The sequence below is a fragment of the Cherax quadricarinatus genome, chromosome 68, assembly GCF_038502225.1.
Source record: "Cherax quadricarinatus isolate ZL_2023a chromosome 68, ASM3850222v1, whole genome shotgun sequence".
Lineage (NCBI taxonomy): Eukaryota > Metazoa > Arthropoda > Malacostraca > Decapoda > Parastacidae > Cherax > Cherax quadricarinatus.
In genome coordinates, this window is record NC_091359.1 from 1,594,453 (window position 1) to 1,612,738 (window position 18,286).

The 18,286-nt window shown below is 36.8% G+C and overlaps 1 protein-coding gene across 2 annotated transcripts; it reads right to left on the bottom strand.

Annotated features, from left to right (window-relative positions):
• Positions 1-747: 747 nt before the first annotated feature.
• Positions 748-18,064, bottom strand: LOC128697859 (testis-expressed protein 10). 2 transcript variants are annotated; one of them, XM_070099573.1, is made up of 12 exons: positions 17,956-18,064; positions 14,224-14,432; positions 12,670-12,876; positions 10,667-10,858; positions 9,004-9,201; positions 8,294-8,471; positions 7,242-7,351; positions 7,018-7,127; positions 6,318-6,457; positions 5,625-5,844; positions 1,285-1,439; positions 748-882 (listed from the first exon to the last, which is right to left on the bottom strand). In XM_070099573.1, exons 2-12 carry the CDS (start codon positions 14,416-14,418, stop codon positions 803-805), a joined length of 1,785 nt encoding a protein of 594 aa, XP_069955674.1. In that variant the 5' UTR covers positions 14,419-14,432; positions 17,956-18,064; the 3' UTR covers positions 748-802. The 2 variants fall into 2 exon arrangements, with proteins under 2 accessions (XP_069955674.1, XP_069955675.1); XM_070099574.1 differs by having other exon boundaries at positions 14,224-14,425; positions 17,956-18,048.
• Between the last annotated feature and the right edge of the window lie 222 nt (positions 18,065-18,286).

Sequence of the window (18,286 nt, forward strand, 5' to 3'; positions counted from 1 at the left end):
AAAGACCGATAAAGAATTTTCCGCAGAGCGGAAAAAATGGAGCTGGCTTAAAGTAAGCCGATGAACAGGTGCCCCTCCTGTAGAATGCCCGGCGGGCAAAACAGACGAGGACAAGCATCCCAGAGAGAACGGGGGAAATTTGTCATCGATACTCAGGCGAGAGAGAGACGACCACAGCCGACAAAGGCTGGTGCAGAAGTCGAATCAAAACATCCTCAATGAAGAAAAAGTAATATTTATTATTTCCATTGTGGGTTTTAGGTCCTCTTGCATGACAGGCTAGCCACAACAGCTGACTAATTCTTATTACATGGTGAAGAAGTACAGCTGTAAGATGGTATACATCTTGCTCAGCCTCGACACTAAACACAGGTCTTGAGCAGTGTTCTGCCAGTGTTAAATGTCACCCTAAATGAAGGAATTTGTTTCTAAAGCTAATGAATTATCCTGTATGTCATTCATTCAGAAACATAAAAATTAATATTGTTTCATAGCTGTTGCACTTGGAATTAATTCTGTAATACCACTTTCACTGTATGCCTTTTTTATTAATGATTCTTATGTTATTTATGAAAATACTAAACAAGTTTGGGTCATTCTGTGTTCATTATTGTTAAAGTTTGTTTTGACTTATGTTTTTGTTATGACTTTTGTTAATGTTTGAGTGCAAATTTGCACACCAACTTTTACAAAGATGCACTCTAAGTATATCACACAGATTTGAGAAGGACTAAATGAAAGAAAAAATAATACGGGTAAAAATGTTTATTTTTATTGTGCTTATTTTTCAACATAGTTATTCTCAATCCTTCAAGAGAAGATGTAGTTTTTTATTTACTTCACCTGGTGTCATACCTTGGATGCCTTTGCTTTCAATTTTTTCTGAAAGAGGAAAAAATTTAGATAATCAGTTCATTAAATTATACATTTTTTCTTTGTAAAGAATGTGGCAAACCAATGCTTTGAATTCAAAATTTAAACAATTAAAAGAAGTATTAAGTGCTATAACAAACAGAAATTTTAACTGATATGATAAACAAATTATTGAAGTCGGGACATTGCAAGCATGGCTCTGCTTCTATAGCTACACACAGTAAATTACTACTACTCTTACCTTCTGACTGTAATAAATTCAAGTTGACCTTGGCTAATGTATTTTATATCCCATCCTTCCAAAAAATGATACTAAATATTACAATCAGTTACCCAGTTTTCATTGCGGTTTTTCTGCTGACCCGGTAACTTATACTCCTGATTATGTGGCTCATGAGTCATCCCACTCACCTCTTATCTCATCTTTTCTAGCAAGAAGCAACTGTTTGATCTCAGTGTTGTTACGCAGGCGAAGAATGATGGCAGTGTGCAGGAGGAGGTCACGAGCACTGCCACTAGCCAGGTCTTCCACAACCTGATACACCCAAACACTGTTGCTTCCACATCTGCCAAAGTCAACACATTATTAAGAACACAAAGGCACAATGCCATGATTGGCTCATATATATACTGGCTTCCTTACCTTTGTGTGTTAGTGTGACTAGTCAATGGTCCAAGACAGATCAAAATAGTCATAAAGTTTCTTTCTCCTATGTGCAGGTTATTTGTGCATTACAGTATTTTATTATTTGTAGTGAAGTGCTAAACTGACAGGGGTTATATAACATCTGGGGAATGGGAAGTCAAGTACAGTGGACCCCCGGTTAACGATATTTTTTCACTCCAGAAGTATGTTCAGGTGCCAGTACTGACCGAATTTGTTCCCATAAGGAATATTGTGAAGTAGATTAGTCCATTTCAGACCCCCAAACATACACGTACAAACGCACTTACATAAATACACTTACATAATTGGTCGCATTCGGAGGTAATCGTTATGCAGAGGTCCACTGTAATCAGATTTGATCTGAGGAAGCAGATTCAACAATTTTCTGGATCAAAAGCCAGCTTCAATCAGGATAAAGAGAATAAGGGATAAATGTTTACTTTCTTCAGGTCTCCTCCACTGCTGCTGGGCAGCATATCTTTACAGTACTGACATTATTATTATTATTATTATTATTATTATTATTATTATTATTATTATTTATTTTTTTTTTTTTCAACAAGTCGGCCGTCTCCCACCGAGGCAGGGTGACCCAAAAAAGAAAGAAAATCCCCAAAAAGAAAAATACTTTCATCATTCAACACTTTCACCACACTCACACATTATCACTGTTTTTGCAGAGGTGCTCAGGATACAACAGTTTAGAAGCATATACGTATAAAGATACACAACATATCCCTCCAAACTGCCAATATCCCAAACCCCTCCTTTAAAGTGCAGGCATTGTACTTCCCATTTCCAGGACTCAAGTCCGATTATATGAAAATAACCGGTTTCCCTGAATCCCTTCACTAAATATTACCCTGCTCACACTCCAACAGATCGTCAGGTCCCAAGTACCATTCGTCTCCATTCACTCCTATCTAACACGCTCACGCACGCTTGCTGGAAGTCCAAGCCCCTCGCCCACAAAACCTCCTTTACCCCCTCTCTCCAACCCTTTCGAGGACGACCCCTACCCCGCCTTCCTTCCCCTATAGATTTATATGCTTTCCATGTCATTTTACTTTGATCCATTCTCTCTAAATGACCAAACCACCTCAACAACCCCTCTTCTGCCCTCTAATACTTTTATTAACTCCTCACCTTTTCCTAATTTCCACACTCCTAATTTTCTGCATAATATTTACACCACACATTGCCCTTAGACAGGACATCTCCACTGCCTCCAACCATCTCCTCGCTGCTGCATTTACCACCCAAGCTTCACATCCATATAAGAGTGTTGGTACTACTATACTTTCATACATTCCCTTCTTTGCCTCCATAGATAATGTTTTTTGACTCCACATATACCTCAATGCACCACTCACCTTTTTTCCTTCATCAATTCTATGATTAACCTCATCCTGCATAAATCCATCCGCCGACACATCAACTCCCAAGTATCTGAAAACATTCACTTCTTCGATACTCCTCCTCCCCAATTTGATATCCAATTTTTCTTTATCTAAATCATTTGATACCCTCATCACCTTACTCTTTTCTATGTTCACTTTCAACTTTCTACCTTTACACACATTCCCAAACTCATCCACTAACCTTTGCAATTTTTCTTTAGAATCTCCCATTATTATTATTATTATTATTATTTTTTTTTTTTTTTTTTCAACAAGTCGGCCGTCTCCCACCGAGGCAGGGTGACCCAAAAAAAAAGAAAGAAAATCCCCAAAAAGAAAATACTTTCATCATCATTCAACACTTTCACCACACTCACACATTATCACTGCTTTTGCAGAGGTGCTCAGAATACAACAGTTTAGAAGCATATACGTATAGAGATACACAACATATCCCTCCAAACTGCCAATATCCCAAACCCCTCCTTTAAAGTGCAGGCATTGTACTTCCCATTTCCAGGACTCAAGTCCGACTATATGAAAATAACCGGTTTCCCTGAATCCCTTCACTAAATATTACCCTGCTCACACTCCAACAGATCGTCAGGTCCCAAGTATCATTCGTCTCCATTCACTCCTATCTAACACACTCATGCACGCTTGCTGGAAGTCCAAGCCCCTCACCCACAAAACCTCCTTTACCCCCTCTTTCCAACCCTTTCGAGGACGACCCCTACCCCTCTTTCCTTCCCCTATAGATTTATATGCTTTCCATGTCATTCTACTTTGATCCATTCTCTCTAAATGACCAAACCACCTCAACAACCCCTCTTCTGCCCTCTGACTAATGCTTTTATTAACTCCACACCTTCTCCTAATTTCCACACTCCGAATTTTCTGCATAATATTTACACCACACATTGCCCTTAGACAGGACATCTCCACTGCCTCCAACCGTCTCCTCGCTGCTGCATTTACCACCCAAGCTTCACATCCATATAAGAGTGTTGGTACTACTATACTTTCATACATTCCCTTCTTTGCCTCCATAGATAACGTTTTTTGACTCCACATATACCTCAACGCACCACTCACCTTTTTTCCCTCATCAATTCTATGATTAACCTCATCCTTCATAAATCCATCCGCCGACATGTCAACTCCCAAGTATCTGAAAACATTCACTTCTTCCATACTCCTCCTCCCCAATTTGATATCCAATTTTTCTTTATCTAAATCATTTGATACCCTCATCACCTTACTCTTTTCTATGTTCACTTTCAACTTTCTACCTTTACACACATTCTCAAACTCATCCACTAACCTTTGTAATTTTTCTTTAGAATCTCCCATAAGCACAGCATCATCAGCAAAAAGTAACTGTGTCAATTATTATTATTATTATTATTATATTAAAAAGTGCTAAATTTTCTTCTCAGCTAAATTAATCAAGTTGACTACTATTCAAGTAAGATTGGCAGTAACTACCTCTGGTTATAACTGTCCAATGAATAAGACATTGATGCAACACCTGGGTGTCTTTATTGAGAGATGTTTTGCCTACCTGGGGCTTCATCAATCTAATACACAGCCAGTTATAGTGGAGTCAGGGAAAAAAGTGGAGCAATGCAGCAGTGCAGATGTGATCATATGTGGGCAGGGCCCACCAATGGAAGTTAAGACATACCCATAAGATGGACCTGAAATTTAGCAATCAAGCTGTATAATCTTAAATTCTCTCCATCAAGATTCCACAGTGATGCTGGTTATAAAAATATCTATAGATCAAAGGTACTATATCAAATACCTTATAACCTCGGTAAAACTTGTTACATCTCAAATCATGTTATCTTACTACTACAAGTATTTATAAGTGATAAATAGTATTCTTCTTCATTTAGAGAGAATGGAACAAAGTAGAATGACTTGAAGAGCATATAAATCTATCAAGGAAGGAAGGCGGGGTAGGGGTTATCCCCGAACAGGTTGGCGGGAGGGGTAAAGGAGGTTTTGTGGGTGAGGGGCTTTGACTTTCAGCAAGCATGCATGAGCATGTTAGGAGTGAATGGAGACGAATGGTTTTTGGGACCTGATGAGCTGTTGGAGCGTGAGCAGGGTAATTTTTTGTGAAGGGATTCAGGGAAACCAGTAAGCCAGACTTCAGTCCTGGAAATGGGAAGTACAGTGCCTGCACTTTAAAGGAGGGGTTTAGGATATTGGTAGTTTGGAGGGACATCTAAAATGTCGTATCTGAGCGCCTCTGCAAAGACAGTGATTATGTATGAGCGATGGTGAAAATGTTGAATGATGATAAAAAATTTTTCTTTCTTTGTAGGTTTTTCTTTCTTTCTGGGTCACCCTGCCTCAGTGGGAAATGGCTGATGTGTTAAAAAAAAAAATAGTAATCTTTTACACAGTTTAATATACAAACTAAATGCTGTTGTTCTACCTCAACATCACATTACTCACAGGTCGACTAATATCTGTGACCTAAATGTTCTACCATTATGCTCCTGATCATCTTCTTTTGGTCCTTTGTTTATTAGGATAGTAGTTTGGGATCCAATTCAAGGACCAGACAATAATGAGATAAAAGAGTTATGGTAATTTTCAAAATTTTAGTCTAAAATATATACAGAAATCATTAGATCAGTAATAAAACATAAAATCCGGTTAACTCTTACTTCCAGAGTTGTGGATGGTCAATATCGGTAGCAGCAAGAAGAATCTGAAGCAAGAGTGCGCGGTCCTTCTTGAGAGGGTGGAGGCGAGTGTAACAAGTCTGTGCAGCAGCGAGCAGACTGTCAGCTTGCTTTTCAGGGATTAGTTGCAGTAGATCTGACAAAATATTTACTACAGAACCCAGATTGTACTGTCCATCACGATTTCCATCACGAAGCAGTTCTGTCATACACCAATAAAGCTTTATTATATTGTGACTATAGCATTGGAATTGAAAAATGCTCATCTGCAATAAAAGCTAAAGAACAATGAATTTACAGCAGCTTCTAGTGGAGTTAGCATCTTATTTAGTTGGAGTGAGATGCTTAACAGTTACAAACTGACCAACCTAATCATAAACCAGTGTCTCAACAAAAGTAAGCATCTACAATTTTTGAGTGCATTTTATTAGCATTATGTAGCAAAGAAAATATTTCACATTAATAGTGCATTATAAATGTTTCATCTTGGTGTTGTATAGGTACTGTATAGGTCTTAAGTCCTAACAGCCTCATGAGTTTGAGACCTTACCACAATTAGATGATGGAGGCTTGAGATGAATGACACAAGAATCTAGCACTTTGCATAAATAAAATATGTTGAGATTGGTTTTGTGATTATCATTTGACCTATCCAGAATGTCAAATTATACCTACTCGTAAAGAAATTCAGTGCATTCTCTGCAAGGCCTTCAGAGGAAGACATCTGCATAGCAAAGAGTGCCAGAGACACGTTAAGATCATCACAATGTCTCAAGCTATAATCTCCATCAGGCTGCATTTTCTTATCTACCATTCTGTTGATGAAGAGAAGCTACACTTGCACAACATATCAATAATAGTTATTTTATTTGGAACATTGAAACTCAGGAAGTAATTTACTCTAAAGAAAGTTAAGTGAACCAGTCACAAATGTTAAAGAAATGATCTTTGCAAACAGATCAAGCAACTGCATACAGTGCAAAATTTATATTTTGTTTGTACAAGGAAATACAATATTTTCAGAAAATCAAGGTGCTACAATAAATGATTGTGTAAATGTTAAATAATCTGATCACTTTCACTTTGCTTTTTACAAACACTATAACCCACATTTGTCTTGCATTTCAATGTCTTCACCAAAAATGTAAATGCTGACATGCAAGCTAATAGTATCTGTAGCCCTTTCAAAATCTTAATGTGGGAATATTCATGTTATTTCTGCCCATTATGAATGTTATATATAACCACTTTTCGTACATGATGGAAAATTAATGGAGTCAATGCTTCTTGAACTGAAAAGCTTAAGCAAACATCCCTGTAGGTGAAGTAAGCTTCAAAAACAGATACTACTGTCATATATTAATACCATACTCACTTTGGTTTCTTCTTCTTGTTCTGAACTGCTCCTAGATGGCAGTAATATGGAAATCCCACCATAATTTTAGTCATGTAACTGGCCTTCAATGCACCCATGAACCATGTACACTGCAGAGGACAGAGGACCTTCAGTCAGATATTTGCAAAGGAAAGTAAATTAACAACATTCTTTTACTATTTTTATATTATTATTATTGTAGAAAATGGTCGAGAAGAACTTACTTTTGTTGGATGGCTGTGCAGGCAAACTTGTGTTATGTGCCAAAGTTGTCTAATGATTCTTACAATACAGTTCAGAGTTTCCACACTTTCCTCACTCAAGGTATTACTTCCTAAAGACAGGTAAACAAATTAGAACTTAACCAAATAACCACTCTTCTACAGCAATATACTACAGTAATGTAGACACAGGTATTGAACAAGTAAGCTGTACAAGCAAAGCAAAAATGCAATAGTGTGTAAAGTAAACATTCACCATATACCCAAGTCTCTCTTCTTTATGGTCACTTTCATATAAATCTCAATATTAACAAGATTAGAGTGATATATTAAATATATATTTAAGCCCATTTGGTCATTTCAGAGTGATATATTAAATATATATTTAAGCCCATTTGGTCATTTTGTGTTCCACCAAACGACCCCAAATACAAAACAAAATTTAATATGCAACATAATTTTGTATTGTTAGTGGATTTCAGATTTGTGTGGCCTCTCTGAATGCATCCTTCACAAATGTTGGGGTTCCACTGTACTGCACGTGCCCATCTCACATTAATAACCAGTTTTAAGAGTGTGGTGTAATAGTCACACTAAATATAAAGAATTAAGTTGTGTAATTATATGAAACATTAACATTTGCATCTATATAACTACTTTTTTATTATTATTAGCTATAAGGTGAATACTGGGATTTACCAATTTTAAGACCAATCTGAACTAGTTATGTGTAGTTTCATAAAAAAATGTACATGGAAGAACACATTTTATATAAACAAAGTGCTAATTATTTATTTATTAACACAGTGGCCGTTTCCCACGAAGGCAGGGTGGCATGAAAAAGAAAATTTTTCATAGTCATTCACTCCATCACTGTCTTGCCAGAGACTTGCTTACACTAGTTATAAAACTGCAACATTAATTTTAACACTCCTTCAGAGTGCAGGCACTGTACTTCCCACCTCCATGACTCAACTCCGGCCTGCCAGACTAGAGTCCTGCTAATATAAGAATGAAAATAAACCCCTTAATATTAATAGTACTTCCAGACTAACCTGCATAATCTTGGGTTCCTCCAGGTCTAACTTCTGCCCAAATTTGAAAGAGAAGAGGAATAATGGAAAGAGAAAATTTTTTCAGTTGTTCAGGGTCCGAGAGGAGCCACATCTCTTGTGTGGTACTGGACAACACATCTGCAGTTACCACTGGTGGCACACTCCCAACCACAACAGTCTGCAAACATTAATATTATCCATCTAATTTTATTTTCTGTTATCTGTTAATGGTTCTGTAGATCATCACATGCAACCTAGCCTCAAACAAGGCCTCCCAAATATGAAATTAAATATTACTTGAATAAAAGCTACAATACCTCACAACAGGACAACAGTACCATATTAACCCATTGCCAAAGAGCACAAGGTACACAACTTTTTTATAAAAATAAACAAAACTTTCTTTATTATGTTCTTTCTAATTTAAGAGCCCCAGAATGAGAACATATGGACGAGGATCCCTGGAACCATTAACAGCTATAATAGGTCATCATTATTACAGTATTAAGTTACCCACTGAACTCCTCAGATATAAATAGTGAATAGCCACAACTATTTTGATATGTAACCAAGTTAACATTTTTTTTTTTTTTTAAGTTTCATGCACAAATTTCATCCTGTATAATTCAAAGTAAATAATGGAAATGACAAAGAAAAATGTCAATATTATCAAAATACAGACGAATGAAGTATAGGTTGTATATATTCACCTCCCAAATTGTATAAGGCACTTGCTCCTCAACATGTTTCTGCTCCACTAGGATGGCTTCTAGGAAGCCGGACAGTTCCTGCAGTAACTGTAGCCGCCACTTGGGAGACGTCAAACTGTTGCTAGGATTGACATGCAAAATACGAGAGAAATCCACCATGCTGGATTCCAATTTAGAAGACGTCTGTGTGCTGGAAGCCTGTAATATTACATAATGTGGATCAACATGTTGTCTATGGCTGTGTTATTACTGGAAATTTTTAGATTTCAATAACAATCATGATGAAAACCCAATTTATAGATTAACTAATGATACCGAGTGAAAAGGGTAATGGTAGCAAGTTTACGAGACTGTACTTGTGGTAATGCTATGTTTGGCTCCAGCAACACTAGTGATCACATATCAGTATCATAAATATTGTTGAGTGAAGGAAAAAGACACAAATGCAGTATATATGATCATCACTTTACTGACTACTTTTGCCCACTATGTGGGAAAAATGTAATCAATAAAGGATTGCATTATACTGCATTTGTGTCTATTTTTCCATTGAGTCGGTATTTATACAATTTATCTCCACTGTTTAGTGAAATACTATGTTATAAACAAGGTACAGTGGCACCCTGAGTTTCGTACAGCTCCCAACTCGAACAATTATGTAAGTGTATTATCGTAAGTGCTTTTCTAAGTGTATTTTTGGGGGTCTGAAACGGACTAATCTAATTTACATTATTCCTTAAGGGAACAAATTTGTTCGGTAACGGCACTTGAACAGCCTTCTGGAATGAATTATGTACGAAACTCAGGGTACCACTGTACACGATATTACACTTAATACATAACATATTGGAAGACACATCTGTGTTAGTAATATTACAAACAACACCTACCCAGTTCAAGTCAGCTCCAGTAATAAATTCCATATGAACATGAGATGAATATTATTTCTCAGTGTAGCACAAATGTGACTATGACTGTCATGCAGGATATTTTATTTCCTTTATGTGAAGTAACAAAATACAGTGGACCCCCTCATAACGATCACCTCCGAATGCGACCAATTATGTAAGTGTATTTATGTAAGTGCGTTTGTACGTGTATGTTTGGGGCTCTGAAATGGACTAATCTACTTCACAATATTCCTTATGGGAACAAATTCGGTCAGTACTGGCACCTGAACATACTTCTGGAGTGAAAAAATATCGTTAACCGGGGGTCCACTGTAAGCATGACACTGCTTACAGCCTCAAAATTTAAAATTTTGCCCTGGCTGTTCAGTCATCTATAGATAAACCCAAGAATTCTTTGCCTTCTAGTCTACATTGATTCAAGTATGCTTTTTACTGAAGGCCATTTAGCGAACAGCTTTGATTCATATTTTTCATAGTTTTTGCATGGTGAATGATCTTTACACTGAAAAATATTCATAGGATTTTATTAAAATATACTGATTCCTTTATATGAATGTCAACACTGAGCACATTAGAGAAATATTTAAGAATATACTTCCAAAATAATATTAATTAATTCCGACATCAAAATTTTTTCATTATCCTCGTCTTCAGAATTTCACTTACCACTGGGAGCCTGACCTTTATGAATTACAGAAGTTCAATTGCATTTATCAATGATTGATGGAAGACGCTTCCAAAGCATTACATACCTTTCTGGATATGAGGTTGACAAAGTTCTTTAACAGTGTATTAGCATGGCGGGCAATAAGTGCAGGAGTGTGCTTGATAAGCACATGCATTAGTTTGAGAGAATCTCCTTGTACATTGATGTTGAGGTGAACCATAGCACAAGACAAATGAGTTGCAATAATATTGAAGTATGGTGCAATGTTAGACCCAACCTGCAAGACAAAGGCAGATGAAAGTATAGACTAATATATAAACATCTTCACGTAATGAAGTAATATTCAATGCTTAACTAAACAGAAGTTTTATAAATACAGTCGGACCCCTGTATCCACGGGGATACGTTCCAGGGATCTGCTGTGGATACCAAAACCGCGGGTAGTAGCAGACCCTATATATAAGTCCTATATATACCTATTATAAAGTTTAATTGATAAATTATGCACAATAAGTGGAGAATTATCAATTATTCACTGATGGGAAGCACTTCATGACTTCTCTTAGGCTTTGAACAACTGACAGCTTCTCTACTTTTGTACTTTGGGGTCATTATTATGCAAAATTAAAAGGTATTTTTGGGCCAGAGTAAAAAACAAATCTAGTATACTGGAAGGGAAAAGCTAATGTAGAGAAAATGTGGAAGACTATCAAGTGGAACTACTGAGTAGAGCAAAATAAAGACACATTAAGGGGAATAAGACTGCTCTTGTTACTACTTACATAAATCCTCACAAATCTAATTTTATTCCATAAAACAAATAAACTGAATTTGTCAGTCCTTCATAACAGCATCTCTTGAACAATAAGCTGCACAAGAGACTATGGTTTGTCTAAGAAAAATAAATAAGAGAATGATGACCAGGAGTTCTTTTATCCTAGGTAGTAGGTTGGTAGACAGCAACCGCCCAGGGAGGTACTACCGTCCTGCCACGTGAGTGTAAAACGAAAGCCTGTAATTGTTTTACATGATGGTAGGATTGCTGGTGTCCTTTTTTCTGTCTCATGAACATGCAAGATTTCAGGTACGTCTTGCTACTTCTACTTACACTTAGGTCACACTACACATACATGTACAAGCATATATATGCACACCCCTCTGGGTTTTCTTCTATTTCTTTCTAGTTCTTATTCTTGTTTATTTCCTCTTATCTCCATGGGGAAGTGGAACAGAATTCTTCCTCCGTAAGCCATGCATGTTGTAAGAGGCGACTAAAATGCCGGGAGCAAGGGGCTAGTAACCTCTTCTCCTGTATATATTACTAAATGTAAAAGGAGAAACTTTCGTTTTTCCTTTTGGGCCACCCCGCCTCGGTGGGATACGGCCGATGTGTTGAAAGAAGAAAGAAAGAGTTCTTTTATAGGATTTGATAATTATAAGCACAGAGGGTGTGTTTGAATGAGCTTTACATGGTCACTAGTTTCTATTGAACTTGAAGTTTATTTTTCTTGTACTCCACTATACTCTAAAACTATATCCCCCATCAGCTTGTAAAGTACTGTACCAGTTTGCCTATAATTCAAGCAACTGTGTTTGATCAAGAACTGACAGCATCTGGGTATAATTCCCAGATGGAACAAGACATACTAGACATGTCTCCTATACCTGCTGCTCTTGTTCCCCTGGCAGAAAATAGGTACCTGGGTATTAGTTGACTGTTGTAAGTTGCATCCTAGGTACCATAGTATAACTTAGAGACAGACTTTGAAATGAGCTGAGGTAGGATAACAGCTCATAGCCTATAAATTGAACCTTGTCACAAAGCAAAACATTCATCTGAATAGACAATTTACTTGTACTGTATGTCTGTGAGCAATATGAAAACATAAAAATATGAGGAATTACAACATTCTTATTATTCATAGGTATATTTGTTGAAATGCCTTTCCTGAGAACACAGCAGATACTTATCCAAGCATTCAGACAAATATTTTTATGTAACCTCACAAATAAATTTAAAAATTAAAAACTGATGTTAAATAACATCTACATTTATCACTTGAAAAATTTTTAGGTGTCATTACTCACCTTCAGGATGAGCGCTTCCATGAATTTAATGGCAGATGATCTAATGAGTGTGTCAGAGTCAAACAACAATGGGGCTAGTCCTTGAAGCACTGATGGTAGGTTAGGTTCCAAGGTTACCACCTCATATTTCTTCACTATTTCTAGCAACCCATTCACTCCATCTTGACGTACATAGATACTGCTGTGGCTCAGTCTTGAGAGTAAATCCTTTAAATATTCAAAATTATGGTGTTACATAGAAAAAGTAAAAATTAATATTTTATTAGACAGTAAATCTATTACAGTACTTACAGTCATATGCAAAAGATGATATACAAATTAGCTTATGGCTGCTTAAGTTTTTGCAAGCCTCTCTTATGTATTTATTTTTTCCCTTTTTGAAGATACAAGTTGTTCCCATACCTTTACCTAGCATGCACAGTTATGTCAACTGTCACACATTCACTAGAACTGGCATTCATTGCTACCTTAACTACTGAATACAACTTGTATTACAAATACTGATTTACTTTTATATATAAATTTCATTACATATAATGATAAATAAGACAGATGCCTTGGGTTCCCTCTAGCAGATCACCGGTAACATTATTAGTTGGAGTTAGTGATCAGCAAGTATTTGTTAATCAAGCTGTAATTAAGTGGCTGGCCATCCTTACTTTAACACTAACTATTGTAGGAAAAGGTACTGTCATGACCTCACACCTAGCACAACAGACCCACACATGGCCATCTCATGGAAAGGCACTCAGTGCCACTCTTAAGAATATCCAGGTCAGGATGAAAGATTTTTTAATCATAGTGCTAAGTTTACTTTCAAGCTTCCCTTCAACACCTTGACATGCTTACTTGCCTGTCCTCCTCTCTCACAGTCTTATATCTGATGCGTATCTATTTATGACATTTCATTTAAGACAGGTATTTCACTTAAGTGTCTTGGTTTAAAAGGATAATTCACCAAGACAGGGTGGATGATTAGCATACCCTGACACAGTGGATCAGGGTACCATTCCATGAAATGAGCATGGGTATATCTGGCATGGTAAAACTGTAGTCAAGAGAACACTCTCTCATGAGTGCCAATAATGGAGTAAAGACTGCCAGAAGCACAGAAATGGTTTTATAAAAACAAATCATTGGTCATCATATTGGGCCAATGGTGCTGCCAGCAGTCTTGTATATGGGATAAAAAGATATTATGTGCTAAAAAACTTTTGTTTGGAGGAAAATTTTCAAGGCAATACAAGGATCAGTGTGGCATGGATATATACACTATACAGAAATATGTGAAGTGAGAGGAAGAGAGGTAAGGAGTTGTTTGTTAACCCACTTATCACTGTACATGTTGTCATGTGGCACTGTTCCTTGTACTGACTTATGAAGTTTTACACAGCATGAAACACTGTAAATAAAGAGTTGCTCTGAACATTATGTCTTTTTTATATGTTGGAAAGTCTTGCCATACAAGTGTCTTGCAGTATTGGATGATTCCTTCACAACAACACATTTACAGTACACAATGTGAACATTAATGTATTGCAGGACTTACTGTACCTTAATGTTTTGCTTTCTTTTCGTAAGGAGATCTTGATCCGATTTTTTGCCCAGCTGCTCCTTGATAATAATCTTTCGAGCCTTGAAATCTGTCTTGGTTTCATTCTGAGCTTTTTTGATTGTCTTCCCAACTTTGAATTTCACCTTTGCAAAATCTGCCTTCTTTCTCTTTTTAGCCCTAACACTCTTTGTCATTGTGAACCTGGAAACTAAATATACATATTTGTAAATCAAAATGAACTGCAGTTAGGAAACATTGGATGCACAAATGAGAAAAAAAATATGTGGCTCAAAGTTTACAAGTTTTATTGCAAAAAATTATATCACTATTAAAACAAATAGTAAAACAATAATAGGTATATATATGTTACAGTAACAGGTACATGTATGTTACAGTAACAGGTACATGTACATTACAGTAACAGGTACATGTATGTTACAGTAACAGGTACATGTATGTTACAGTAACAGGTACATGTATGTTACAGTAACAGGTACATGTATGTTACAGTAACAGGTACATGTATGTTACAGTAACAGGTACATGTATGTTACAGTAAAAGGTACATGTATGTTACAGTAACAGGTACATGTATGTTACAGTAACAGGTACATGTATGTTACAGTAACAGGTACATGTACATTACAGTAAAAGGTACATGTATGTTACAGTAACAGGTACATGTATGTTACAGTAACAGGTACATGTATGTTACAGTAACAGGTACATGTATGTTACAGTAACAGGTACATGTATGTTACAGTAACAGGTACATGTATGTTACAGTAACAGGTACATGTATGTTACAGTAACAGGTACATGTATGTTACAGTAACAGGTACATGTATGTTACAGTAACAGGTACATGTATGTTACAGTAACAGGTACATGTATGTTACAGTAACAGGTACATGTATGTTATAGTAACAGGTACATGTATGTTACAGTAACAGGTACATGTATGTTATAGTAACAGGTAAATGTATGTTATAGTAACAGGTACATGTATGTTACAGTAATAGGTACATGTATGTTACAGTAATAGGTACATGTATGTTACAGTAATAGGTACATGTATGTTACAGTAACAGGTACATGTATGTTACAGTAACAGGTACATGTATGTTACAGTAACAGGTACATGTATGTTACAGTAACAGGTACATGTATGTTACAGTAACAGGTACATGTATGTTACAGTAACAGGTACATGTATGTTACAGTAACAGGTACATGTATGTTACAGTAACAGGTACATGTATGTTACAGTAACAGGTACATGTATGTTACAGTAACAGGTACATGTATGTTACAGTAACAGGTACATGTATGTTATAGTAACAGGTACATGTATGTTACAGTAATAGGTACATGTATGTTACAGTAATAGGTACATGTATGTTACAGTAATAGGTACATGTATGTTACAGTAACAGGTACATGTATGTTACAGTAATAGGTACATGTATGTTACAGTAACAGATACATGTATGTTACAGTAATAGGTACATGTTACAGTAATAGGTACATGTATGTTACAGTAACAGATACATGCATGTTACAGTAACAGGTACATGTATGTTACAGTAATAGGTACATGTATGTTACAGTAACAGGTACATGTATGTTACAGTAACAGGTACATGTATGTTACAGTAATAGGTACATGTATGTTACAGTAACAGGTACATGTATGTTACAGTAATAGGTACATGGATGTTACAGTAAGAGGTACATGTATGTTACAGTAATAGGTACAGTATGTTACAGGTACATGTATGTTACAGTAACAGGTACATGTATGTTACAGTAACAGGTACATGTATGTTACAGTAACAGGTACATGTATGTTACAGTAACAGGTACATGTATGTTACAGTAACAGGTACATGTATGTTACAGTAACAGGTACATGTATGTTACAGTAATAGGTACATGTATGTTACAGTAACAGGTACATGTATGTTACAGTAACAGGTACATGTATGTTACAGTAACAGGTACATGTATGTTACAGTAACAGGTACATGTATGTTACAGTAACAGGTACATGTATGTTACAGTAACAGGTACATGTATGTTATAGTAACAGGTACATGTATGTTACAGTAACAGGTACATGTATGTTACAGTAACAGGTACATGTATGTTACAGTAACAGGTACATGTATGTTACAGTAACAGGTACATGTATGTTACAGTAACAGGTACATGTATGTTACAGTAACAGGTACATGTATGTTACAGTAACAGGTACATGTATGTTACAGTAACAGGTACATGTATGTTACAGTAATAGGTACATGTATGTTACAGTAACAGGTACATGTATGCTACAGTAACAGGTACATGTATGTTACAGTAACAGGTACATGTATGTTACAGTAACAGGTACATGTATGTTAGCTATACAAGAAATCACTCTCCTCCTTTTCTGTAGCATCATTCTTTAAGTACGTTCTGGCTGTCTTCTTGAACTGGCTTATGCTATAATAGGCTATGACATGTGCAGGCAGTCCATTCCACTTTATTGCTGTAAAATAAGAGATGTTTGAAGCCTGACCACCTACTGTGGGTACCTGGAGTTTACCTGGAGTTTACCTGGGTACCACAAAGTTGTGTTCCCCTCCCCTAGTACTATACATGTTTCGGTTGCCATTTTTGACAAACTTGGCAAGATATTCTAACCAGTGCTGTTAGCAATTATATAAATGTGAATTATCTTCAATTGTTTTACTGTCTTCAACATTCACAATATCCAGTTAGTTGTAATTCATCTTTCCTGAAGGAACTCCAGGTAAACTCCAGGTAAGGCAGGTTCCTTGATGCTGGTGAGGGGCTCTTGATCTAGGGAACTGGATAGTAAGTTTATTCAGGTATACAAAAATACAATTACATAAGAGTATCATACACAGCAATATATGTGTATTATTATTATAAAAAAGGGGGAAGCGCTAAACCCGGAGGATTATACAGCGCCTGGGGGGGGGATGTGGAAGGCATTCAGGCTTAATTCGGGGAACTGGAGCACAGATCCAATTCCCTAAATCAAGAGCCCCTCACCAACATCAAGGAACCTTCCTTGAGGGGAATATATGTGTAGACAACCTGGGATAACACAAAGATAAGATAAGATAAGATAAGATTTCGTTCGGATTTTTAACCCCGGAGGGTTAGCCACCCAGGATAACCCAAGAAAGTCAGTTCGTCATCGAGGACTGTCTAACTTATTTCCATTGGGGTCCTTAATCTTGTCCCCCAGGATGCGACCCACACCAGTCGACTAACACCCAGGTACCTATTTGCTGCTAGGTGAACAGGACAACAGGTGTAAGGAAACACGTCGAAATGTCTCCACCCGCCGGGAATCGAACCCGGGCCCTCCGTGTGTGAAGCGGGAGCTTTAGCCACCAGGCCACCGGGCCACCAAAAAAGTCAAAGTGACTTATTTCCATTAGGATCTGTGCTCCAGTTCCCTGAACTGAGCCTGAGTACCTTATATCCCTCCCCTCTCACAGGTGCTATATAATCCCTATGGGTTTAGCGCTCCCCCATGAGTACAATTCATCCTGGTGTACATGGTCTCCTGGACCCAGGTAAGTCAAGTCCAGGATGAGGCTCACACTGAGGCCTAGTCAGTCAACCTGGAGTACTAATTACTACTCCACATTATTAGGAAAAACAATAATGCATTAGCTGGATATAAATATTGTTATTAATAGTGATATTACCGTATTATAGTGTGTAGTTGTTGATGTTGTTGTTGTTGGGGTTTATAAGGCCACTTGTGTAGTAGAGTCGTAGTTCATCTTGGGTTTATAAGGGTCACTGACGGCTTACATTATATTAAGTTCTCTCTCCTGATATATTCAAATTCAAATTCAAAGTTTATTCTCTATTCATTACCTTTGTAAATTGTGAGTTCATTACCTTTGTAAATTGTGAGTTCATTACCTTTGTAAATTGTGAGTTCATTACCTTTGTAAATTGTGAGTTCATTACCTCTGTAACTTGCTCAGCTATCAAAACTTTGGAGTCCAGTCCCTGGACCAATTATGTACC